This window comes from Labrus mixtus, chromosome 14, assembly GCF_963584025.1.
Source record: "Labrus mixtus chromosome 14, fLabMix1.1, whole genome shotgun sequence".
NCBI lineage: Eukaryota > Metazoa > Chordata > Actinopteri > Labriformes > Labridae > Labrus > Labrus mixtus.
The window spans coordinates 12,947,883-12,975,282 of record NC_083625.1 but is presented as its reverse complement, the minus strand read 5'-3'; the positions used below and the strand labels follow the sequence as shown (position 1 = coordinate 12,975,282).

Genomic DNA, 27,400 nt, shown 5'->3' with positions numbered 1-27,400 from the left:
TCCCATTTGTTGTTAAATCCTCTTCTTCTTCTTGTTGAGGTGAAGACCTGACTCTTGTGCATATAAACTCTTTTTAAAACCCCATGAGCAATGACAAAAGTCCATTGTCATCACCAATAGTAAACACAGGGCTGCTTTAAAGCTGACGCTTCTTTTTTCTTAAATTAAGAGAACTCGTCTTGGCAAGTGTGTGTGTGTACATAAAGTGTGACAATGTGTGTTTAAGAATGCAAGTGTTTCCTCTTACTTTCCAAAAGTGCTTAAGTTGCACTATTTCTATAGTGGCTTGATTCTGGCTACAGAAAAGGAGATGTTACTTCAAGATATATTCTCTTGAGTCAGTTTATAGTGACAACTTAGAGAACTATGGCTGTATTAAAGTGATGAATGGTTGTATATTTCTGGGTTGGTGTGTTGGGCTCTACATCATTACTATACATGTACATATATATAGATGATGTCTTTAAAAGAAAAATATACAAGCAGCATCAAGCAGATGCACACTAAATGGGGAGGTGGCTTGGCTTAACCTTGTCAGTCACTTAAGCATGTGTTTGATTTGACCTATGAACATGGAAATATATTTTTCTTAATTTCTCTTAGTAAACTGATAAACTGAAAAACAAGTGCCCACCTCCGATGTCAGGTCTCAGTTTGTTGTCGTATCCATCTAGTAAGCTGTTAAGGATGTGCGTGACATCACTCTCGTATACTTTTGGTGTCAGCACCCACGTCTTGTTAGCCACCTCATCATCGTCATCGGTCTGGAAGGAGCTGCGAGGGAGAAGAGGAAGAAAAACATGAAATCAATAATTTCTTTTAAAGCACACGCTGTGTCTCTGGTAACTGTGCTAATCCTTCCATACAGGGAATTATTTGGAGAGACAGACAGAGAAAGGTGTTTTGAAGATTTCAACCCAAGGTCAGATGATGAGCTCGGGAACATTTCCAAGGCTTTTCATCACCTCAACATAGCAGCTGCACTGAAGGGTTGAAATATATGATTTTTTCCTTTCATTCTGAAATAGTTTAATGAAAGATAACAGGTATAAAACAGATGAAAGTGACATAACGTGATCACAATAAAGAGTAAATGAACTGATAGACATTCAGAGGAATGTTTGTGATGCATGTTCTTAATTAATTAATTATATCTGACTGTAAATCTGCCATCAATCAAACACAAAAACATTTTGTAAACATGTCTTAGTACTAAACTAAACCCACATCTAGGAGGACCATTTAGAGCACTATATGTTCTGATCAAAGGCTCAGTTGTATTTTTAAAAACAAAGTATTTAGACCAAATGAATAAGGTAGACTACAGTATGTGCTCTCTGATGATAAATGTGAAACTGAGATGAAAGGGTTGAACTTTGAGATTGTAGCTCTCCGTACACTTGACTTGTTTTATTCTTTAATGTCTGAAATATAATTATTCAATAATATTATATTCACAGCACCTTCCTGGAAAACCCTTTTATGTGATTTTGTCTTTCATATCCTAAAATTGGACTTACCAACATTCTGGTATTTTATTCTTGTGATGATTACTAACCTACTAAGTTTCCATTCACTTCACTCTTTAAATGTTTAAAGTTAGTATCCAACAGTTTGATAAAGTTTCATTTCCAGGTTCCTCTACTATTTCTCAAAATAGCTTTCATAAACATGACAAAAGTAATATAAACAAAGAATATTATAGTTCATGGTTTTGCTGCCAGACCATCCTTAACAGCTAAAGCGTTCCAGTCATTTGAAAATGAGAAACTTAAAAGAAATAATGAATAGATTCCAAGATGGCAAAGTGGAAGAAGCTGATGTAGAAATCTTCTGTGATATTTTAGAGTTGTTGTTTTTTATTGGAGGAGAGAAGCCAGTTTTCTGAGAGTATCTTCCCTCAAACCTCTAAAACTAAAAAGCATAATGATGTCTCGAGAGCCCCAGACCGCAAATACCAAGATGACGGAGCCATAAATGTTATTTCCTGCTTCTCCAGAGAGACGTATGATCTTGGTCAATTATACAATCAAAGTGCAGATTTAGTTTTACTTACAATACCTCCCCTTTGTTTTTGGAAAGGAGAATAGAAACTTGATGTATGTTATTGTATGCATGAGGGACAATTGCTGTAATGCATGAGGAGAATGCTTTAAGACAGGAAGTTTGTACTGCCATTGGCCCTTTCTGTGCATAATTAGTGTTTGATTTACCGAGGGGGCAATTTATTACACAATCAGTGTGTGGGGTTTTATTCTCGACCCATTCTAGACTCTAAAAGGTTTGGTGGGACTTTTCTTGAAACAACACAAAAAATCATGTCACGAGATAATGATAGGGGAAGATGTAACAATATCCTCAATTTGTTCTCAAGCTTACATAAAACAATCATAGAAAATCATTAAGCTACAATAAGATTGATTACTGTTACTGTCCAGGGGAATAAAAATCTATACAAAAGTAGAGCAATATACATGAGTCTAGGGAAATAAGTTTATCTTATCGGTAAATGTATCTTGGCCTCAACATGATAATCCTAAGCACCACTTAACAAATGTATCTGGACATTAAAATACCAAAACACTGGGGCCAGATCAATGTTCATTTTTTTTTTCTTTTGCCATTTGCAAAGAAAGTTGCACTTTACAGCAACTGAAATGAGATGATATAGTGTTTTTTCATTGTATATAAGCCTTTTTTTTCAGATTTTGTGGAGAACTTTGATTTATAGATCCCCACTAAGCGACAAAGAAATGTAATCAAGCCTAGACCACCTCATAAGTAAAGTATCTCTGCAGAAGCTCTGAATGTCAAGCTCAAGCTCTTTTTCATACAAACAAAACCACAGCTCCCCACCAACCCTTTAACAGTTCAGTTCATGTGGACACATAATATATTTTTGCTCTTTGTCATTTTCGTTGTATTTTTTTTAAGCCTAAGTGTCAGAAATACTTAAGAGTAGAGAATATATACAATACATAATAGCTCACATAAATGACTCATTATCGCTTACTTAAAAACAACAATGTAAGTTTGCATTAGTTTGGATGAGGCTAATTTTCCAATTGAAAAAAAAAAAAGGCCCCTTTCTAAATATAGCTAATGGAATGTGCATTCAAGCACACATTCATGTCTCTTGCTATCGTGTGACACACACCTAATTTAGTAATGACAATCAATTTGCACATCTGATGATAGAAAATATACATTTGCGGCTTTTCGAGTAAAAACAGGGTTTTAATTTGCCACACAGAGCTTCAAAAACAAGGTAGAGACAAGTGGATAGAGTAATAACTTGATAACTTAAAAAAACAAAAGAGAGAGTTGTCACATTTTAAGTACTGTAAAACCCTCAAGCTGTCAAAGCTCTTGATAAACTATGCACCTCTAGTTACCATAAAGAAGCAGCATAAAGAAGCACCCTTGAAATAGTTGTGAGCTTTCAAAGAGGCTGTGGAGCAACGAGAGGAAAAGATACCTCTGAATGAAGAAATAAAGACTCAGAAATGGTGAGATAACAAGACGCAGTTTCCATGGGAAAGCACAAGGACAGAAGCCCTGATAGCTTTCTCGTGTTCTGAGGCTGGGTGTGAGGACCAATGTTTTGACCAGCACTCTGCCTTGGGCTGCATTAAAGTGCCAATAAGTGCCCGCCAGAACACGAGTGGCTAAAACATTAAATCTTTATCATCTTACTCCGGTGGACCCTTTTAGATATGAATAACTGGTTGTTATGAAAAAAATATCCACAGAGCATCAGCCTCTGACATGTAGACAAAATAGATAGATGGATGGATAGATAGATACGATACGATACGATACGATAGATAGATGTGATGATGGATGGACATATGATGGATAGATGCTTGACAGAAAGAAAGATATGTGGTATTGGTATATGTCTATATTGAAATATGCAAAGATACGTTAATGGATGGATTGATAAACAGTTTCATTGGTGGCTGAACATGGATTGATAAATTGAATGTAAGTAAGAACACAGCTAGATGCACAAATAGATGGGTAAATAAATGACTATAGATGAGTATGATAGATGATTTGATAGTTTGACATGCAGATATATGCATATGTGGGGACATATATGGGTCGATGGATGGATACATAGACAGAATGGTTAATGGTTTGATGGATTGATAGTCTGATTAATGGATGGACATAGATTGTTATGTTGTAAGGTAACGTTCATAGGTAGATAAAAGCATGAAAGGCAGATGGATAGATAGTTAGATAGTAGTAAGAATAATGAACTCGAGGATCATTTAGAGCTCTATTTTGAGGTTACTGCAATGTTACCATCTATATTCATCTTGCAGAGGACCTCTACTTGGAAAGGCTCCAAAGACGAGCACATCAAAGGAAGAGCCATGTGTTCTCCACTGCAGGCAGATCTGATGTTTTGCCTGTTAATTTAGTACCTGAAGATCTACAGAGACGTCTTCAGCAGTGTGTTTGTGCATGCTTGTGTTTGTAGCTGTGTGTGCTGTTTGGTATTTGTGTGTTTTTTTATTTTGTGTTTGTCATGCATATGCATGTCCGTGGCTGTGTATATAATGAGGGAGAGTCCTGGAGTTAAGTGTTGTGTTCACAGCTCACCACATTGAGGACAATCTACTAGTTTCATACATTCAAACCCTTCACATTTTGCACTTTCATCAAGAAGCACCCTCATTTTCTCTATAGCAGTGAGAACCTCTCCCTAATATAAAACACATCTCAGGGTTCTTGTAAAGCAGCAGAAGAATGCCCCTTCTCTGCAGTTTTTACTTGTTCAATAGAATGTCCAAGGAGAGTAAATGTGGCAGGATCAGCAGTGAAAACAGCCATGTACCTACCATTAGCTTCCACAACAAGTTCCCTTGAGCTATTTTTTTTTTGCATGTTTTAAACTGAAGCTAATAAAGGAACCAGCCTGTAATGAACCCACAAACATGTAATTGGTCCTGCACCCATGGCAACAACACAACAAACCACTCTTGCACATCCTGTTTTTGCTGCAATCCTCCTCTAACAAGTACTACCATTAATAAAGCTAGAATACACCATAATCACAGTGTTTTAACAGACTGTATTCGTTTAAAATTAATTAAAAGTAGTGTTTCTGCTTAATCAGCTGATTTTCCAATAATTACCATGTCATAGTTCTCACATACATGATTCAGTAAATCTGTGCCAGCCTATCAGTTTACCTGTCCTCATGTGCTTACAGACCTCACTTGGTCTAGTCTAAATAAGATCACATTTATTAGCTAACATTGGAATGCAACGTATTACTCTCAGTGATTCCAGTAGTCGAGTTAAGGCCAATTTTCAAGTTCAATATTCTATCAGTTAGTCGAAATGCACTAGTGAACTAGTTTGGACTATTTAAAAGTAGAGCTATACTGCCATATGCGACTGAAATATTAAACTTCATGATGTACACAAACCCTCAACAGCTCCATAAAATATTTACTACTCATTAAGATGGTGTCAACTCAGCATAATTGTGGGACTAATGAAAGAGTAATAACAGGGGCCAATTTTGAGTTGTAAATTTTTAGGAGTAGCGTGATTGAATTTAAATGGAGTTGCTTTAAACCCTTTTAAGAGCTTATGCATGCTGGGATATTTGCAGTGAGTCCAAATCAAAAGTAGCATTTTTAATAGAAAGGCGTACAAGGTAATGCACCACAAAGAGGACAAATCATCAGAAGACTAGTTTTAAATGTCTCCTAGATTCACCTTCTGTTTACTTGTTTGCTTTAAATAGAAGATAATGATCCCTTTTGGAATAAGGGCAGTCAAAAAAAGCACTATATTTAGCCACAGATTCTTTTCAGAATAAGAGATAACAAACAGAGCCAAGACAAGCAAGGACGGCCATACTGAAAAGTTTTTATAGGATGCGGTCTTATGCAGTTTTAACACTGATAGCCATGACCTTCTGGTTTACAGGTTTTTGACTATAACTCAAATGAATCACTTAATGTAAGTAAAAACAAATGTTGTTAATCCAAACCTTCCCAGATCTATCTCAGCGATCTAAATTCACTGACTTTATTAGGTCATGGGGGATATATGACGGACAGTAATAAGCAAAAGGCAGTCATGTGCTTTGTCATCTTCATGTCAAAGTGTCTGAAATCAACATTGGAAGCAAAAAGATTGGCATCTGTGGGGAATTTTTTTGGGAATTCTGCGACGTAAATACATATGATAGCCATTATGGGATACATGACAGATTGACAGTTAGTCAAAATTGTACATTTTCAGACCCTTAGAAGTGCTGACAAGAGACAGATAGTATGATGGCTTGAGTCCAATGCACTGTAGGAATCCCATTTAAAGGGATGAATTTTTTTTCTTAGTAATGAATGGCACTCCCATACTGACAAAGCCATTCATTTAGAATCATTTTGGCTGGGGATAACTGGAGTGCAACACGTGGCAGTTTAAATTGTAACTTTGTTAGAATTGATAGGAAATTGTGTTTCTGTGAAGAATACAACAGATGTTAATTCCTTTTAGTATAAATTACTGCTGAGTAATATGTCAATTTCATGTTCATTCCATGTACCATGTCCCTAGAATATTCTAGCAAGTTCAAACAACCGATGACAGGTTGAATATAAATCCCTTCATTATTTTGTTTCATAATATACTAAGCCAGCTGCAGATAACTGAGTAGGCGTATGTTGTTGGCGAGGTGTCTGTTTATTTTCTGTTACTTGTGAAGAGATAGTTCATTTGTTAGGTTGTTAGTGGACATTACTCACTCAAAATGATACTGTTTTTGTTATTTCATATGAAAGCTGCATTGCTGGAAGTGTTTAATGAGCTAAACATTGTAGCTGTTGAAATAAGAGGCGATAAGGTGCAGGGATGTGTTCACATCACAGTAGTTTCACATCATATAACAATATGTTTTATGAAACGAACCCTTAAAGATTTTTCCATACTTTACGGCTTTTGGCTCGTACAATGTTATTGACGTGTAATTAACAGCTAGTATTAACTGCATGGACCTACCAATTACCTGTTGTATTTAGTAGTTTACATAATTAGGTTGTAAGAAACATACCTATTACCATTTGACATTAGCAGTAAATGTGATTAATTTTAGGAGAACTAATATATAAAAATTCAAAACTAATTAACTGCAATGGAAATGCTTCAGGTACGTTTACAGAAAACAACAAACGTCTCCTTGCCATGATTGAAATACTCCCTTATGACATCACTTCCTCCTGTCATCAGTAGTGGCTTTTGGGCCTACATATGTAAAGCCTATACCTCAGGACAAACAGCACTACATACCCAAATATTTGCAACAAAATCCCCCCCCTACATCAATTTGGCCGGGTGCTGTGAAAAACTGGAATGCTGGTAAATGTGATGTAAAGCGGTAATTGGACGGAGCACAGGGGTAAATGTATGTTGACAGACAGCAGACATCACTACACATAGTAAGTGTCACAATGAGTCAGAAAGTAGCAAAGATTACTGAAAGCATGCTGGAGGCCTTGAGAGATATCTTATGTAAGAGGTCTCATACATGAATCACAAAGGCTTCAAATGCAATTTAACAAAGCAATGGATACCTTTTAATTATTGTGTGATATTTGAACATAGGCTGACACTGCACCAGCCTAAATGATGTTGTTTTATAGGTTATGAGCAACATATATTACATTCAATTACCATTTAGCTTTGTTGTGGGTACTTAAGAAGCGCTGAGGTTTCACTTGCTTTAATCTAACACATCTCACTATGTAACAACCAATCACAACTTCTAAAATCCATAACCTGTGTTCAAAGATACAACTAGTGTTTACTCAGGCATATTGTGAGCTCTACTTGTGCATACAATTAAGAGATGCATAGGCCTAACAATGTAGGCTGGGCAAGGAGCCCTGTTGTTGCCATAAGCATTCGGTGATTGAACGTCGTCTGATTTATCTGCCTCCATTTTTCAACCTCCAGCAGCACAAGAGGAAAGCGGCACAAGGAGCCTAACCATCCATCCTCTTCTTGACTACTCTTCTTATCTTAGTGCTCGGGAATGTCATCTTGACAGGGACAACTAAACAGCCTCACTAAACAAACTCGAATCTGCACCTGACGTTCAAGCATAAATGACAGCCCTGTTAGCCTGCGTGTTCGCCTGCAAGAAGAGAATCAGTCCATATGTGTTATTCTTGTCCTTATTGTGCCTTTAAACTGACTTGAATTCTCTTTGTGATTGTCTGCCATTTTGAAAAGCTTTTTTTTTTTTTTTTTTTTTTTTTTAAATACGTGGGATGAAACATACCTTTATTCATGCACGAGCTAATACAAACGACTGTTTGCATACTTGACTTCGGCCGCATTCAATAAATAGGCTTTGGCTCTTAGAATAGACTTGATCCTTAAAGATAGCTTAGCACAGACTGTGTGTAGCTTTAGCTTCCAGCAAATTAGCTTGCCACTATGCTATTTCTAACGCGGGGCAGATTGTGTGAGACGCTGGGCTTTTCGTCTCGTCACAGAAATGTTTCACTGAGTAAAATGCTCGATGTTTCATCACGTAACAGCCGAATATTTAATGTTTTATGTAGCTGTCCGTCGCTTTTTGTTTCCTGTGGGAAATATACATGAATTCTCCCAGTTGTGCGATGCATTTGTCTCTGTGGCTACCTAAAAAATTTTACATCACACTTCCCTTTCGAATCCCAATTGTACGTCATATTTGGCTAACCTTTATTATTTGGTTTCTAAACTACTTAATTCGCCACAGCAAAACAATCTTCCAGGTGCACACGAATAGCAGGGTCGTTTTGGCATTACATGAGAAGCGACGCAAAATTCTGTTATTGAAATAAGAAAATGCTAACGGGGGAACCGACACAGGCTATATTCTTGTTTCCAGTGGAAATAGCAGGCAGTCATTTCTTACCTTGTTGGCAGATTAACGACAATAAAGACCCAGAGAAACAGCTTCAGGGGCATGGAAGGCTTTGCCATTGCTGTCGAGCTTTTGGAGGCTAAATTTGGTGGAGCCATCATCACCATCTTCGTTTCCTCTTTATTGCAGATGGACGTGTCCGTCTATTTACTGTGTTTCCTCTCTACGATACATTACGCACGTTAGCAGTAGCGGGTCTGCAAATCTAGACCCGAGGCGGACGTGCGGTGGAGCGAAATCAGCCAAAACAAAATCGATGCGAGTCGAAAGCTGGTTTTTTGGTATCGTTCGTTCTCTTTTGGCGTGTCTGTAACCGAATTGACAGCCTTGCAGGGCCCTAAAAAAAAACTGCTTCAGACGGCGAAGCCCCCCCGTAATAAGCTACAGTGAAACGGAGCAGCTGAGGAAAGCAGTGGAGCCTCAGTCTGAATGCAGATTAGCGCTGGGGTCAGAGAGGAACTGATGCACGTTGCTGCAGCACGGATCAACACATGCGTGGTTTCACCGAGCGGAAGCAGGGGAGCATAGAATATTAGGAAAATACTTAGCATGGTGCTAATGGAAAAATGGTGGTTATAATTTTTTTTACTGCTGGCAAGCAAAGTCTCGTTATGTACCACATGACGCTTGTATAAAACACGTTTTAATTATGGTGAGGATCTGAGCATTAGCTTCTAGTGTGACTGTGAAACCCCAAACTATTTGGTAATTACTTAAAACTAATGTGAAAGAGCTATTAACACAATTCAGTGCAGGGGCTCGCAAAATGAGATCCAAGGTGGCACCCGGGGTCTCTAACAGTCAAATTAGGAACAGAGACACTATTAGATGCAGAATCAGTGACCACAGTGGGGGCTGTTTCATTGGCACTTTTCCTACCGAAAGTGCGTAAAATAAACTCTATAATTAATTATATACATTTTGTAAGAGGAGGAGTGTGTATTACGTGTTCCTCAATGCCACACAGATCCACTTAGAATCCCAAGTGAGCTGCAGCCATGAGGCCAGTCCAGACACGCTTTCAGCACCTTGGACAGCTCTATTAGTTTCATCTGCATTACAAACCACCAATCAGCACCAAGGACAGCTCCTGACGGCATGCTGCTTCTTAAATCAGAGGAACAGTTGCTCACACTGCGCAGCTGATTAAATTGTAAATATATGAATAAATGCTGTCACCCAAAAATGGAGAGCAGAGATCTGTTCAGTTGACTTTTCTGTTTGTTTTGTTCATTGATTGAGAGTTTGACTGAATGAGGTTAATTTTGTTTTTACCTTTATTTTACCAGGAGGTCCCGTTGAGATTAAACATGTCTTTTACAAGTGAGACCTATCCAAAGTAGCAACCATTTAAAAATCCAAAACACATTAATAAACGACATGAATAATGCAGTTAGATAAATTAATTGAAACTGTTCCAGTAGATGAACTTTTATTTAGGCATCATGCACTATTCTAAGTGTGGCTCTCCTAGTATTTTGGCATATTTTGTAACCAATCCAGGGATGATATATTGTGGTTTTTTTATTGTCCTGCAGTGCTCTAGGACCCATTCTGATATCTTTATGTAAGTATGCTAATTCTCCTGCTTTGGTGGGCTGTAACTTATTTCCAAGGACTCCTTGAGGGGAAGTTTGAGGAAAAAAATGTGTTCATAATCTGAAATACAAAATGGTAGCCTGTCCCACACTGCCTCATAAATTACTTTTATGCTGCCTGTACACTACCCTCTCTTTCTCATCTCCTCTCTCTCTCTCTCTTTCTCTCCATATCCAGACACACATATTGTTTGAATGGAAAGTTTTGAAATCTCTTTTAGCACCACCTTATAAGAGAAGAGAAAAAATAAAGATAAATAGGTCATGCGTTTTTGCATAATTTCCTGATTTCTGTTTTTACCAAGGGATATTGAATTTATTTACATCATTTTTCTGTTATTGAGAAACATGTTTCCTACACACATGGGCCCAGAATACACACATGCACAAACCTCCTATGGAGATGCATTTATGACTGCTTCTCAGGGAGCATGCCAAAGCTGTCGGCGCCTTGTTCAAGAGCAGCTCAACAAGTGAGCTGGCACCTGCAGCAACCAACTTCAATACTTTGGTCTGCGCCGGGGCTTGAACAGCAACCCAAGTCTCACAGATTGAGCTTCCCCCCCCCCCCCCCCCCCCCCCCAAACTTTCACATCTGCACTCATATTCTGAAAATGTATTTGCTGCACAGACAGATGGAAACAACAATTTGACTTCATGAAGAGTATATCAGAACAGTCGGTTACAGAAGTAAAGAAAAAGAAAAATGAAGATAAAACAATCAATATTCTTCCTCTTTGGACAATTCTTTTCACATTTCATTTAATTCTATATTCAATAACTTATTTTCTTTATTGACATAGTAACAAAAAAAACAAGAGTCATACAAATAAAGTTAATTGATCTATTTCAAACAAATTCCAACATTAAAAGCAGAAGGCGAGAAAACAGCAAGATTAGAGTAGAGAGTAGCAGGTGCAGTGAAAACAAGCAGGTGCCTGCAGAGACTTCGTCTTGTCATAGTGCATTAGCCCAAATTCCCCTCTGAATGTTTTTTTTTCACAGGCATACATGCAGTGAACATGCTGCACTAACACTTTTATAGTCCCAGGAGGCCACAGCCATGTTGCACTGTGTTTTTATAACATCCGGGCCCCATAAACTCCCTCTCTCAGAATGATAAGCAACCACTGTCTCTGTGTAACTGTTTTTAAACATAAGTTATTTAAAATGTACCACAGCAATCAGAGTTGATTGCAGCTGTTTTCACCAGAGTGTGACACGCAAGGAAGATGAGGTGTGTCTGATTTGAAAACGCCATCCTGTGTTTATTAGAGGCAAGTGAGGCTCGGTGCAGGTTAATCATCTTAAGGAAATTGATGGATGCTTCATCAGTCATGCAGCACTCCTCGAAGCAAAGTGAACCAGCATACACTCCTGAATAAAGTACAGATAGAGAGAGGAAGTTTGCTGGTCTATTTCATATGAACTGCTACGTCCAGTTTGCACATCCTTTGTAAATCAAAACACATTATATGACGATACATCTATTTCACAAGCAATGAAGAAACATGGCTTTTGTTATTATTTTGATTTTTCAGAAACAAATTCTGTTTAAAAAAAAAAAAAAATAATATATAATAATAATAATATATATATATATATATATTTCCCAATGTCCCTCTGGATTATGACTTTACATTGTATTTTTAAGAGCTGATAAATACATGATAACATTTTGGCAGATTCCCTATGGAATAGTAAATAGTAGTGCATTATAACCTCATATAATAGCATCATTTTAGCTTCCAAACCTGGGCATAGCATCAGACAAAATTGGTCCCTGTGTGAATGTTGATTAAGATTATGTTGTTCCTTATTTAACTTTATAAAAATGGACAAACTGCTATTATTTGCTGAAGTAATAGCAAAAAGTTATTAGTATTGTCCTCACATGCTTTATTAGATATAAATACCCTCATGAATATTCTATTGGATTCATTTCCTAATCGTTTATTGACAAAGATAAAAGGTATTTCATGGGGCTGTCATGAGAGGTGGATTCTTTTGTCTAAACATTTATAATAATTTTTTTTGAGATTTGAAAATGGAAATGTGACCCTTGTTTATCCTGTATTGTAAATACAATTGGTCAAAACGCAGGCACACAAACATGCACGCACACGCATACACATACATACCAGGGCAATATCATTCAGTCCCTAGGGCAAGATATCTGTCTATGCCCTAAAGCCATGTCACCACAGCTGTCAGAAAGTTCAGCCATGCAGGTCATGACCCATGCGTCAGCATCAGAGATTGTGGTTAGTGGTGGGCAGTATTGAACTGGCTGAAATGGAAGAGGTAATCTAGATAAATGCTAATGCACCCAACGGCCTCTAAAATGGAAAAGATAATTAACCCATGAGGATGTTTACTTTATATCTATATGGTTTACATTGAAGGTTTATTTGCATTATACATAGCAGCCAGTTAAGGCAAGGCAAGTTTATTTATATTGCACGTTTCAGCAACAAGGCAATTCAAAGTGCTTCACATAAGACATCAAAAACATTAAAATAGAAAATGTAAAAATCAGTTAAACAAACAAGTCATGATTACAGAGAATATTAAATCTGAAAATATGTTAAAATAAATAGTTCATTTAAATTAAATAAATTATTATTAAGAGAAAAAGCAGTTCAAATTTAAGCTAAAATATAAAACAAGTTTTTCTAAAAAAAGCAAAAAAGTTAGAGTGCAGAGTTATAGTTTAAAATCTTATCAAAATAAATGTTAATAAATGTTAATCAAAATAAATTGTTTAGTGAAAGGCAACCTCGAAAAGAATTGAGTGTTTCAGCAGACCTGCAGTTTTCTGGGAGTTTGTTCCAGATATAAGGAGCATAGAAATTGAATGCTGCTTCTCCGTGTTTGGTTCTGACTCTGAGACAGAGAGCAGACCTGTCCCAGACGATCTGAGCGAGCTGAATGGTTCATAGCTACTCAGACGGTCACTAATGTACTTTGACCCTAAACCATTCAGTGCTTTATAAACCAGCAGCAGTCATTTAAAATCTATTCTCTGACAGACTGGGAGACAGTGTAAAGACCAAGAACTGGAGTGATGTCATCCATTTTCTTGGTCTTGCTGAGGACTCTAGCAGCAGCGTTCTTGATCAGTTGTCTGACTGAGTAATCAAGTCGACTGAAAAGCATGGACAAGTTTTTCCAGGGCTGACTGGGCCATAAGTCTTCTAATATTTAATGTTGGCATGTTAACATTTAGTCCAGTCACATTTCTGCTTAAAAAATAATTAAATAATATTTCCATCTTTCATTGCACATACTTGTCTGCAGTTAAAGCAGGCACACTGTTTTACTCTCTGCCACGCAGACACACACACACACACACTTGCACAAACAAACACACACACGCATGCATGCACACACACACACACACACACACACACACACACACACACACACACACACACACACACACACACACACACACACACACACACACACACACACACACACACAGAGAGAGAGAGAGAGATAACTGTCAGGTTAAATCCACCTGGTTCAATAGTCACAGTGCAAATTTGGGCCAAATTGGCACATCCACATATCATGGATGCACCTGGGCTCCATAAACTGACCTACCTCTAGAATCCTGTTAATCTGTGTGTGTTTGTAACTGTGAGAAAATACATCTCGACAGTCACTTTACTACTCTACTTTTACACATTTGATATGGCCTTCATGCTGGAAATTGATTCTTTACAGAAATATTACAAGAGCTGAAATCTTTGTCAAAATGATGTGTATTATATATTTAAAAAAAAAAACACAATATGCAAATCAGTGTGTTAAAAGAATCCATTCTGTTCAGTTCTGTAATCAAAAAGATTGGATACATTTTAGGCAGTGACAGTGTTGGCATGTAAACGTTTAGTTTACTGACATTTCTGCTTAAAAAATAATTCAATAATGATTACATCTCTTATTGCACCTACTTTTCTGAAGGCATGGTGGCATGTGTGAGCCTGGCTGTGATGATATGTTGTGTCACCTTTAGATAAGAGATGGGGGAGGTATAGTCTTCTATAATGGCATCATTGAGCACACAGATGTCCAGTTCCACTATCATTCCAGTTTTGCAACCCACACATATGCTGTCACAGCCCCACTCGGTTAGCATCAAGCTGTGGGAGCAGAATGATCTACTGTAAGCACTATTGGATATGAGAAGAATTCTGGCATTTGGACCAAAGTGATGTAACATCAGAAGGAAAATCCAAAAACAGAAGAATAAAAACATACACAACACATTTTGGAACCTGTTCAAGAGAAGATTTCACAGTGATTCTGCTACAGCGGTGGCTTAGAATACAAAATAAAGTGCACTGTAACAAAGACAGAGCAGGTGGTGTTTATGAAATTGAACAAATGTACAAACACATCCCTCCTTACAGAGAGTGTGAGGACATGAACATGTTAAAGAACGATCTGCGGCCCAAGATTACATTTTTAGTCCACAAATGAATTTCCACAAGACTGCATCCCCCCTTGTCTTTTAATGTTCTCAACTTTAATGACTCTATTGTTTGATTTCATTTTTAACACTTTACAATAAGGTAAACATATTTTGCATAGTTAGTGGGAAATGAATGGGAAACTAATTACTAGGTAACTACTAAGTAACCACGAGGTAACCACTAAGTAACCACTAAGCAACTATTAGGTAACCACTAAGTAACCACTAAGAAACCACTAAGTAACCACTAAGTAACCATTAAGTAACCACTAGGTAATCACTAAGAAACCACTAAGTAACCACTAAATATCTACTGAGTAACCACTAGGTAACCACTAAGTAACCACTAGGTAACCACTTAGTAACCACTAAGTCCTAAAGTCCTACATAGTCCTAAAGAGACACGACTATGTAGCCCTATTTTAAGTAAAACAACATATTTTAAAATCTGTGTGAAAAGTAACAACAGCCAAGTCAAAATGGCTAGTGTTAGCATCGGGAAAATTCATAGCTAACATTACTGTTGATGACTAACATTGGCTAGCTTATCTTTTTAGCTATAAACGTAAGTCTTTTGTACTGTGAAGCATCATTAGACAGCAAAGCCACATTAGACAACTTTTGGCCTGATTTGCTGCTTGTCACAGGTCGTGCTGCCTCTGACGGAATACCCCAAAAAGGAAATGACAGCAGGCTGGGAAGCGTCACCAACCAGATGATGCGTACCTTAACAACACACCTCCAGCTTGAGCTGCAAATTGTATGAAGCTGCACGTCCTCTCAGCCAGGGTGTCACCTGCAAACAAAACAGAACAAATGGCAGAACAACCAGCTGACGACAGTCCCCCATAATTGAAACTGTCCTCAGGTGTCCCACATTTTAAAAATCACTTTTCAAATTTTAAAATCGTCTTGTGTGAAGCCAGCTTTAGCCAATGAGAAATCAAACATGTTTTTTTACTTTGGGATGTGGGCCAATGTCAATTTGAATATAAATTGACATCATCTATTGATGTGCTGATAAATCAGAAAGCATTTAAAGGATAACATTTGTCAGATGATACTTTTGTGAGATTTTCAAACAAAGAACACAGCATTACATTTGAACATAACCTTACAACAGTATTTAAGCATTCTACTACATTCATTGCATTAGATGAAAAAATGGCCTCCATGACCTTTCTGTGCTAAATGTGCCTCTAACTGTTCCCTCATATCACCCCAGAGTAAGTACCTGAATGTCACATTCTTAGTATTATTGCACCTTTGTTGGTATTTGTTTCAAACGTCAATGCACAGCATGAGAGTCTGGAAGTTTGCAGCTGAAAAACACAGTGTTAACAGTAATGAGGATAATAACATTAGAATAGGCTAGATGAAAATAGCCTTCCCATCGTGGACAGGCAGCTGCAGAGGGTGTTTTAGATTTGTTGGCATTCAGCTCCATCAACCTGAAGGAGGTACAGACCGCAAAATCGATCACTTCTGTCTCCGGCATGATGATACTTCTAAACAGCCTTTTACCCTTGCACTATTTGCATTTAACCTGATACACTTGGATTTGGATCATTCTTGTACTGTGGGTGGATGTCATAATATAAGCAAAAATAGACAATATATACAAGGCTAAATAAGATAATAGTGTAAGTCGTGCAAAAGATGATACTCAGACTCAAATCCTGCTCTCCTTGATTTGGGGGTTGGGGGCACGCTTTTGCTCCAATCAAATTACTACAGCCATGAGAGGTTTTCCATTAACTTTAAATTTAAATATAGCCTATAATAAGCTATTGCATTAACACCATATACAACTGTAATTTAGCTGACAAAATATTGAAAGAATTATGAATACAGTTTTTGATCCCATTACATTTTTCAAACTTATTCTAACCAGAGTTCACAGAAAGTTCAAAAAGACAATGTATCTGAAACCATCTAAACTGTGCTGATCCAGTAAACCATCCATTGTATACGGATTGAACAAACCATTAGGATTAGTTTGGAATGGAGTCTGCTCTAAGCCTGTAACAGTCTAGCTCAGTCGTCTGCTTTCCATGAGGCATGCACATGCTCCTGAAATGTAGCATGCAGGGCGCCTGCCAGCATCCAACTTCTCCACTGTGAGTAGGGGGAAATTTAGCTGGCTGATTTCGTAGCCTCTTTATATGGTATTTGGTCTGCTTGACGTTAAGCAGGTATAATCTCCACTCCCAAAGGTAGATCACAGGGAGTTTCTGCTTTCAGCTCTGGTATTATTTCGGAGGCTTTTATGTTCTCTTCAGGGTCATGATTTCCACAAACACAAAGCACAAGTGAGCCCAAAGTCACTGATGCAGATACTACAGATTACATACAAAGAGAAAAATGCCAAAATAGACAAGTGATGCAAGTCGCAGGCAGAATACTGCCAAGTCAGTTTCCATACAGGGTTACTGCACTATGTGGAGTGCTTTTAGAATATTTGAGTGTTGAGCCCTCAGGAGTTTGTCTATTTAATTCTAAGTCTTGTTTAAAAATCCGAAATGCGAGAGTTTGCTACACAAAAATAGTTCCATGCAGGATGCAGATTCCAAAATATGTAACTGTTTTTCTACCAAAAGTAGATTTATGTATCACTGCACAACAGTTTCCATTCAGACCAACAATGTAATAGTTCCGTAGAGGAGAACTAAGTACTTCACTACTGTGAAAAAACAAATGTCTGTTGCCTTCATCACACCCTGATAGTTCACAAATGAAGTTGTTCTCTGTAGCTATCGTGTAAGTGTTACTGGTAATTTCAAGTTCAAGATGGCCTCTCTATTTTACATTGACTTTTTTGTTAGTAGCTGAAAATGTGCCACAACCTCGCTTCTTCATCTTAGGAACACTAATGCCCTGTAAACTCACATTAATGACAGGCTTGTTATTCAGACTAAAACTAAAACAACAGCAAACAACAACCAAAACTTAAACTTAAACCTAAATGTACAACTTTGCTTGAGAATCCAAATGATCTTGTCCATATTTTTTTTAAAGTATGGTCCAACTTTTTCAGACTGTTGAAATAACTACAATGCTTTGATGACAGATAACTGAGAAAAAAAAACAAACACATGCAAGGATATTCTGTTAGAACTCAGTGTGGTTCAATGGATTGTCGCTCGGTAAAACTAAAGTCATTGCCAGTTAACAACAACTCAGTGACAGTCACTGAGAGTACGAGCTGCTGAGTCTATGCAACCAGACAGCTTATTTACAATCACAAAGAAAGCATACAAAGCACCTCAATAGAGGAAAACACATGACCAAATAAGGTAAATACAATCAAATTGAATGATGAAGCACTTTTTTTTTTTCAAACCCAGCAGACCAAAGTGATGTGCATTGCACAAATGCTCAATACTTTAAAAAACAAAGGAGTCATGCGAAGAAGTCAAAATATTGGAAGAGGTGAGGAAAAAAGTCCCATTTCAACAGCAGTTAGTCTGGCTGCATACATCATTCGTTTAGCATCCCTTCAGGTGGGTATCATGTCACCTCAGTCTTTAAGAAAACAGAAGGCACATTCACTCTCAAAGCAATATTTGTACATGTCTGATTTTGATCATATTGAAAAGGCTGAGACTCCCAGGATTGCACATGGAGAGCAGAACCCAGCTGAACATTTGTTCAATATTTGCAGCATTGCTGTGTTATGGAATATGTCAACTTGAATGGACTATAACTGTGGGGAAATGGGTATGAATAATAAGGCACATAACATCAGCCAGAAATGACATAATGCACCCAATGATTACTTTAAACTGAGAGAGTAAATCTCACACAAACAAATAGGCTATATACCATCTGCAATCAAATATTGTTTATCATGATGCAGTAGTATCTGAGAAAGATGAAATGATTACTGTGGCCTGCACTTGAAACATTATTTTGCTGGGGTGGAGCAACACATCACTCTCACTTGACGACGACATTCAAAAAGGACCAGAGAAGAAGGAAAAATCACTAATTCAGCACAGTCGTCTTATTTTTATGAATATGGGTCCTTTCCTCACCTAATCAGCGCAGTACATCTTCACACACCTCAGTGGTTTTTAATGCCTTTGATTTAAATTCACTGCGTAGGAGATGGCTTTATCCAAACCTCATCACTCCTTTCTGCGCCTCCATCAGGATGCTTACATAACATCTTATTCAACCCAAGGCCATAGCACTCTGTCCCATTGTGCAGAGCCGGCATATTGGTTACTCACAACGACAGATGATTATTTACTCGGCCTTGTTGTGCTCATGGTTGGGGGAGGGGGGTTGGACTCCCATTTTGCCATTTGTACTATGACTAAAAGGATAACACCAGCCAGAAATGACGTATCCTAAACTCTATGGAAATGCCTTGTATATATTCAAATGTGACGTTTTTTACCTGTCAGTGACAAGTAAAGAAAAGGGTGTGATTAAACAAATTCATTTAGAAGAAATAAAGAAATAAACCTAAAAGTGTACTCAGTCAGTAGGGACTTGTTATGATTAGAGATGCAATAAAAGCAATTTCTCCAGGTAGACTTGAGATAATATCTGCTGCATGCTGGAAAGTTGAATGGGTTCAATTTGCTGTCAACATTTGACATGAAATATATTTAATGTAGAGACTAGACAGCGGATAGAGTTGGAAATCAGGGAGAGAGAGATTAGTGAATGACATTCGGGAAAGGAGCCACAGGTCGGATTCGCCGCTTGAAGGACTCTAGCCTCCGTACATGGGGCACAAGCACTAACCACTAGGCTACTGGTGGCCAAACAACAAAGGTTTTATGTCAGGAAAGAGATGAAAGATCAATATCCGAGCATCTCTCAAAATTCCAATGTAGTAAAATGAATATACTCCTGTCTCCATTACATATCCCTATCCATTTACCATTATCAGTGTGTTCCCTAAACCTCAGCAGGATTCCAAATGAAGTTGTTGCCAAAGGTTGTTGCTTGCACTTTGAAGTATTCAGAATGAAATCTCTGATTTTCCCTTGAAGAGGAACTAGCAGAAACGAAATCCTCGATTAAACCTTTTGCCGCGGATAACGGCAACACAGCGCTTACGCATTTTTTCTGTAGAATCTCTATTGCTCATATCTTTGCAAGTTACCATTTAATAATGGAACAGACTTAAATAAACATGGTCATTCATTCTAATTCTTGATTTTTCATTTTTATCTTGGTTTTGACTCCACTTGTTGATGTGGAACATATTTGTCTCAAAAGCATTGGTTTTTGTTCGATGGTGGGCAGGTAGTGAAAAGTGCATTTATTTAAGACTTTACGTCATAAACAAGTGAAACAAGGAGGAAAATACATTTTGATAGCACTGACGTCGGAACCAAAACAGTAAGGTTTCATCCCATCTAACAGTTATGAAGGACATTAAAATGTTCTATCGAGCTGAGGGCATAACTCCAGTAGGGTCTTGTTGCTTTAAATAAAATATATGTTTTTCGGGTGTCAGCATTGCTTACAGGCTTCAACTGTATTATCTAGTATTTAGAAATCCTTCTGGTGCTGGTCTGTACCCAGATGGATTTCTGTATTCGCTGAGAATTGGCTTAACACCTGGTGAATACGGGTCCTCTGTATATGTTATCCCCCTTGACTAAGCTGTGGGGAGTCTGTAGACACGTATCCCTTTCTGCTCTTCTGAACAGCAGCCTTAAAAAGGGCCTGGCAGGGGACCCCAGAGACAGCCTGGTCAGCAGAGCAATAACCCTGTGTTGTATGGCTCTGCAAGTTCAAATCCTTGGGCTCCTTACACAAAAAAAAAAAAAAAAAAACCTCCAGCAGAGCTAACAGAGGTAAAGTGCACTGCTGGGATCATACTTAGAGACACAGCATGCCGAGAGCCTGTGGTTTTTGAGATATGAAGATCAGGAAATCTTGCCAGCAGTGACAATAACACCTGAGAAAAAAAAAAGGCGAGAGCCAGCTGGAAGTGTAAATAAATAAGAGCCGTTGCTGACAGATCCCTCCTGATAACACAAGATCACATCAGGAATTACTACAGATTTCAAACTGAGACTCCTCTGACACATCACAGAGTTTACCAAGAGTGCTGTGTTTATAAAACAGATTAATGTGCTTGAGATTAGTGGGAATTTCTCAATGCCTGTTGCCTAACCCAAGGCCATTTGCTCCTAAGGGGGAGCTGAAACATGCTTTGTGTCTAATTTAAGGCTTCAGGCTTGAAGCGATCCATTTGATGACAATGAAGTTTGCTGGATTCAGCTCTGGGAGTGCACTTAAGTTCACAAAAATAACCTTGGTTGTGTTTTATTTTTGACAAGCTTTGGTGATAAGCTTCTGCACTGAGAAATCTCTTTGTTGTGAAACTGGAGACATCCAAATAGCACATCAAATTTTCCAAAACAAAAACAAGCAGCTATTGATCATTCTTGTACTTTTTTTTTTTTTTTTTTTTACAAATCAAGGTCAAAAGGTCGAGCAAAGTCAATCATATGAATCCTCATGTTGAACTAAAATATCCTTAATAATGTCTTTCTGTTTTCTTAAACAGCATCTATAAAGTAAATGTATGTATCAATAGATTTGAAACTTTGTGAATAATAGCATCAACAACACTAATCATGTGTTAATTTTAATTGTGACTCACCATTATATTAAACTATGAGAGGTCATGGGAGGCCAATAGCCTAATGGTTAAAGCAAGCCCCATGTACGAAGGCTAAAGTCCTCCAAGCGGCCCGGTTTCTGACTCTATCCACTTTCCTATCTCTAACTAAAGGCATAAAAAGCCCAAAAATAAACCTTTAAAAAAACTATGAGAAGACATTCAGACTCTAATCATCTTGGACAGTCCAATTAATATTTATGAGCTTGAAGCAGTAAACCCCAAAGCTACAGTCCAGACAGCCGTGACTATGTGATCAACATCCCCTTTCTTCTGCTGCTCTTTGGTCAAATGGGTCAATATTTACAACTTTTTTAAATATAAATGCTGTGAACCAAAAGATGGGCCTTCATCGTCAGATCATAGCATTGAGCATTGTCCCACTATTCACAAAGTTGGCCCATCAACAGCAAATGGAACAGCCTTAGAAGTTGTCACTTGATCTGCTCACCTCCAACCTCCAAGCAGTTTGCAAGAAGCATGTGTGCGTAGTCAAGGTCAGTAAACTGAGAAAGAATATAGTATGGACTTTGACTTAAACAGCATTACATCTGAATTTGGTATTCTTTTAAATGTTGCTTAGAAAGTCAACTCATTTAAGATTAGGTTGTGAATGTATCAAGTTCTTGAATATTGGCTGTTGGGTTCAATACTTTAAAAGTGGTCATCTAGAAAACTCCAAGTAAGAGAAAAAAATCTGTTAGAAAATCCAAAATGATGCTGGTAAAAGTCCTAATAGGAGTTGTCAGTGTAAGTTGAAGATAATGGATGGGCAACACATTTTGGAGAAAGTGAGAGTAATTCATTTAACTAACATTGCAGCTGTTAGCAATTTTTTTGGGGGGAAAAAAGAGCAAATCAGCCAAAAGAATTGCAACAGAGACTCTAAATTCTCCTGGCCAAAGAGAGACCTGGTGGGCAGAGTGAGTGTGCGTTCAGTGGGAGAAATTGAAAGGGAAATTAGAACTTCTGGGTGAAGTACAAAAACCTGAGAAGCTGAAGAGCTGGCCTGAGCTCAAACCCCAGAGATGGTGCATGAGTGCTATCCTGTTGATAGTCTACAATGAAAGTTGATGAGATTCAGTGTCCATTTATATTTTAAAGATTTTCAATTATGCAATGCAGCCCTTTGATAGGCGCCATGTAAAGGTCAATTTGGGCCTCACACATTGAAGGTTTGAGTAATTAATTTGCTGTGGCACACTCATTTTTCTTACTAACAGCAGAACGAATGAGGACTAATGTGGTCAGCTTGCAGTGTGTAGTAATTCCTGATTTGTGCGCCAGTGTGTTACATGTTCTTTATGAGTATTGTTTTTGTATTTTACATGAGGAAATACATCTATCAAAAAACTCTCTATTGATCTTGAATTCTATGTTCAAGAGGATATGCTTTTTTGGGCAAGATTTCTAAGTGTCCATTGTCCCATACTTATAGTCTAATTGGCCTCAAATACTTTCAATGCATGTAAAATAAGTTGAGCATTATAAGCATTCACATAAATCTAAGCAAAATAAACTCTTCTTCACTCCTAAAATACTATTTCAAAGAAAGAGGAGGAGGAAGTAGAAGCCCTACCAATGTATCACTATTCATTCAAATTGGTCACTGAATATTGCTGAACCAATTCTTTGCTATCTGCATTACATTAGCAGTTAGCATACAGTACACAGGAGGCGATAAGATGTCCCTATTTGTTCTCAAAGCTATAAATACCATGTTACATGATGGCCCTGTAGCATTAGCGAGAGCTACATTATTTAGCATTTAAACTATACAATATATCGTCAATGGCTCAAACCAAACATCTGCTGTCAACACTCAACCGCGACAAGCATGAAAAATCAAGCAGCCATTAATAATTGCCTTACAGACCATGCTTACATAATGTGTTAACAGCCAAATAACTGCAGATGATGCTAACAATAGATGCAAACAGCCAAGTAACTGCTATGTAACTATGGTGACTGCTGAGCCATATGAAAGTTAAGAACTGCGACTTAAGTGTACCATGACAATAAAGATAAAGCATGAAAAATAGAAGATTAAAAAAAAAAACGTCCCTTATCTATTCATTATTTTGCTGTTAATACACAGCATTCATCTGATAACTCTCAGGGAAATCTTAAGAGAGCTTGAAAATTCTCTGACTGAAGGAGTTAAGCTCTCTCGCCAGCACAGAAGGTCATGAAAAATGTTTTCTGCAGCTGTTGTCAAAACTTGACCTTGAAAAGATTTTCTTGATGGTAGTTGAAACTTTCATTGTCATTTTGAGATTTACAAACCTGTCCATGGTTTCAGTGTCAATGGTCCTGCAAACAATGGTGACGACTTTGAGAAAGGTACTTACTTATCCTTCAAAGAAGCCAGTAGTGCTACTCAGCAGAAGACATTTAGAGTACTGGAGAGCATCCATGTGTGACAATGAGTAAACGGAGAAACCGTACTGCTGAGAAAACACAGGCACAATGCGTGAACCCTGCTTTAATAAAGAAAGGTAATCATCATCATTATCGTCATCGGTGTCATCGTTGTTGTTGTTTCTCCTTCATTATAGTTCATTTCATCTCATTGCCACAATCTTACTGCCAACTGTCTCTTTGTGATTATTGCTTCATCAACATTATAGCCATCATTACCTGACTCACGATACATCCCCGGACTTTCTCTCATCTTCAAAAAGCTTGTCCAGGGTGAACAAGCAGTCAGAGGAATAGAAGTGGGACACAGTTTTTTCTAATGTGAGAACAATTACCTGGATTCATGATTTGATTTAGAGCTAGCAAGGCAGCCACAACTTATGAAGCGTAATGGATTTAGCTAAGTAACTTCTTAATGCCTTTTCTGGAGAGCTTTCAAAACCACTATTGGATTTTTCTTTTCTTTTTTTTTTTCCATCCTCCATCTCTCTCCCCTAAGCTTTTTGCTGTCTCTAACATTCCCTCCATCATATCTCACCCTGCCTCCTCTGTTACTCTGCCCCCTTGCTCCACCCCGGCTTCGTCTGCTGCGTCTGGTCTCATGGTGCCAGCTTGTTTGGATATGAAACTGGCTTGGACGGCTGCAGGACAGCGTGGACAAGTCTCTGGAGGGGCAGGGAGAAAGGGTGTATAAGATAAGAGTTGTCTCGCTATGCCCTGCCAGGAGTATATCTGATACTCTGTCAGTCACACGCTAACCTAGCGTGAACCCTCACTCGAGACTGGGTGAATAAAGAACTGTACAGAATAATACACCTTGGATTTCCTTTGGCTTTAAGTAAGTCCCCATTTTTTTACATTCATCTAGATTTTTTCAGTATAATTTTTTCATTTTCTTTGACAATTTTCGTATTTCATTACTAACAGATTTTTGGACCTAAATGCTTTCAGTACTGCGACATGATAACATTCTTCAGTCCAAAGAAGCAAAGCAAAATTCGAAGAGAAGGGATGGAAATACATGAAGAGTGCTTGACAACTACAACTGACATGTAGGAACTGAAAGTTTCATCCCTCAGGGTGCAGGGGTTAGGAGACATTTCCTCGATTGATTTAATGCACTGCAAATGCAGCGATGAAGTAATAAATCCTCGAATGCATTCAGTTAACTTTTCGTAATTTCTGATTACTGGATTGCATAGTTCCACTTGCTTTCCGCGCCACTATCACAAAGAAAGGTGCAGGCAGTGAGTGCAGAGAGTGTTCAGCTGAAACTACTATCATTACTGTTCCCTGTGAGGTGACACGCTTCTCTGGGTTTGACTAATTAAGGGTTAGAAAATATGCATGGTTCAAAAAAAGAAAACAAAATGTACTGATGAAGAACTATCAGTGCCACACCTGGAATAAGAATGAGTTTGAAAGCAGCTGTGTTGTAGTAACGTGTAACTAAAAAAATTAGCTATACACAATATATGTTGTCCAGTTCAGTCACATTGACTTTTTGGATAAATTTAACTTCATAGTAAAGCTGTGTTTCATCAGGTTTTTCATCAAATCAAGATCATTCAACTGGCTAGTCTCAGGATGAGTAATAGCTGGCACCCCAGGCACGTCACGACCTGGCTGTGAAATGGCAATGTGTTAATAATGTAGCACAAAAGGAGACTTCATATCAGCAGAAAGTACTGTAAGCCACAGAAATTGCGAGAAATAATCTGCATCTTGTTTTTGTGTATTTAACTTTATGACACAGGAAAAAGAAGGTTTACATGTGGACATTTTTGTAAAATGGCTAGTATTAGTGAAGATTAGTTGGTGATGGAATAGATGTTTTCTTATGGTACATCACAGGAAAGGAACCTTGGACCAATCAAAATCTAACACATCAACTGTTTGTTTTTTAGTGAAGTGAAATGGTCAATGGACTTTATTTGAGCTCTGCTAGTCTGACAGTATGACAGTATGACAGATCAAAGAACTCTTATATACGTTACATTCACCCTTTCACACATACATTCATACACTGATGGCAGAGGATGCTACATGCCGTACTGCCCGTGACTAAACACATTCGCACACCGATGTCTATGCCTTTGCGGTTTAGTGTGTTGGACACTTCAATATGTAGAGCTGGGGATCAAACCAACAACTATACATTGAGAGGCATGGTGCATAACATCTGACTATTTATTTTATTTTTTTAGATTTATTTTTGGGCTTTTTGTGCCTTTATTATAGAGATAGGATAGTGGATAGAGTCGGAAATCAGGGAAAGAAGTCGTTTAAGGATACCTTTCCGATAGAACAGGACAGCTGTCATTAAAAGTAACGCATGAACAACAAACATTCCTTCAAGTGTTTGTGTCGGCGTCCGTCTGCCCGCACCTCCCCACCCCCACAAAGATGTAAACCTAGGGGAAACACTGTAAGGGTTACATATTTGACTTCAGGAAATTCCAGAGATACTTCAATGTTGAATTTTTGGACATTCGGAATCTGGGAGTAAGACTCTTGTCTGTGACCCAGGCTACACACAACCTCTTCCTACCAGACCCTCTTGCTCTCACCGCCTTCTGGGCCCCAGTCATAGACGCAACAGCAACCAGAGGTCACTGCGTAACAGTCATTTTGTTTGTTTTAATAAGCTGCTTGCACAGGCGACCCCTGTGGCAGTAATTGTGGAACAAAGGTCCTGTTTAAAAAAAAGTCATTGGATCAAACTTCCCATTCAATACTGGATTACCAGCGAGACAAAGCAGGCAAATGCCTTGAGGCCAAAGACCCTCCAGAGGCCTGAAAGTTTCTGGGTAAATTTAGGAAATGAGTCTATGGTAATATCAGTCATACATTTGTTTTGTGATGAAGCATGATACAATTTAAATTTAAAGAACACAAAGTGAAATGAAACGAGTATAAGGTTACGCGTGCAAAATAGCATTACCTGGATGTTCTTCTTTCTAGGACTTTATCATTTCCATTTGTGATGTGCACCCATAGTTCTTATTGCAAATACATTCCTGCCAATTCAGTTACAAAATGTTCTTTATTTAAATCCAAAATAGAGGACAATGAGGAGGCAATGCAGATAAATTAGGGGCATAATAGGGGCCCAGAACTCATTTTTACCCTCGAGCCACACACAGGGTCTTTTTCACAACCTGTCAAATCTAGTTACAGTATGTTCTGGCTGGGGGTGACAGTTGTGGAAAAAAATAATTCAAGCCCTCGTAGGCTCAGCCAGTAAGTTGTATAGGAACCTGGACCACTTTTGTCATGATGTGTTGTACTGCTAAATC

The 27,400-nt window shown here is 38.1% G+C and overlaps 1 protein-coding gene across 4 annotated transcripts in view; it reads right to left on the bottom strand.

The window, feature by feature from the left end:
- The window catches only part of gabrg2 (gamma-aminobutyric acid type A receptor subunit gamma2), a 48,571-nt gene extending 39,122 nt beyond the window's left edge, over positions 1–9,449 (bottom strand). For 2 of the 4 annotated variants that reach the window (XM_061055147.1, XM_061055148.1), the window contains exons 1-2: positions 8,936–9,448; positions 635–774 (exon numbers count right to left, since the gene is read on the bottom strand). In XM_061055147.1, the coding sequence (XP_060911130.1) occupies positions 635–774; positions 8,936–9,051 (256 nt within the window). In that variant the 5' untranslated portion in view covers positions 9,052–9,448. Of the gene's footprint in view, positions 1–634; positions 775–8,935 lie in introns of all 4 variants that reach the window. The other 2 variants (XM_061055146.1, XM_061055145.1) reach the window with 2 other exon arrangements.
- Positions 9,450–27,400: the final 17,951 nt, after the last annotated feature.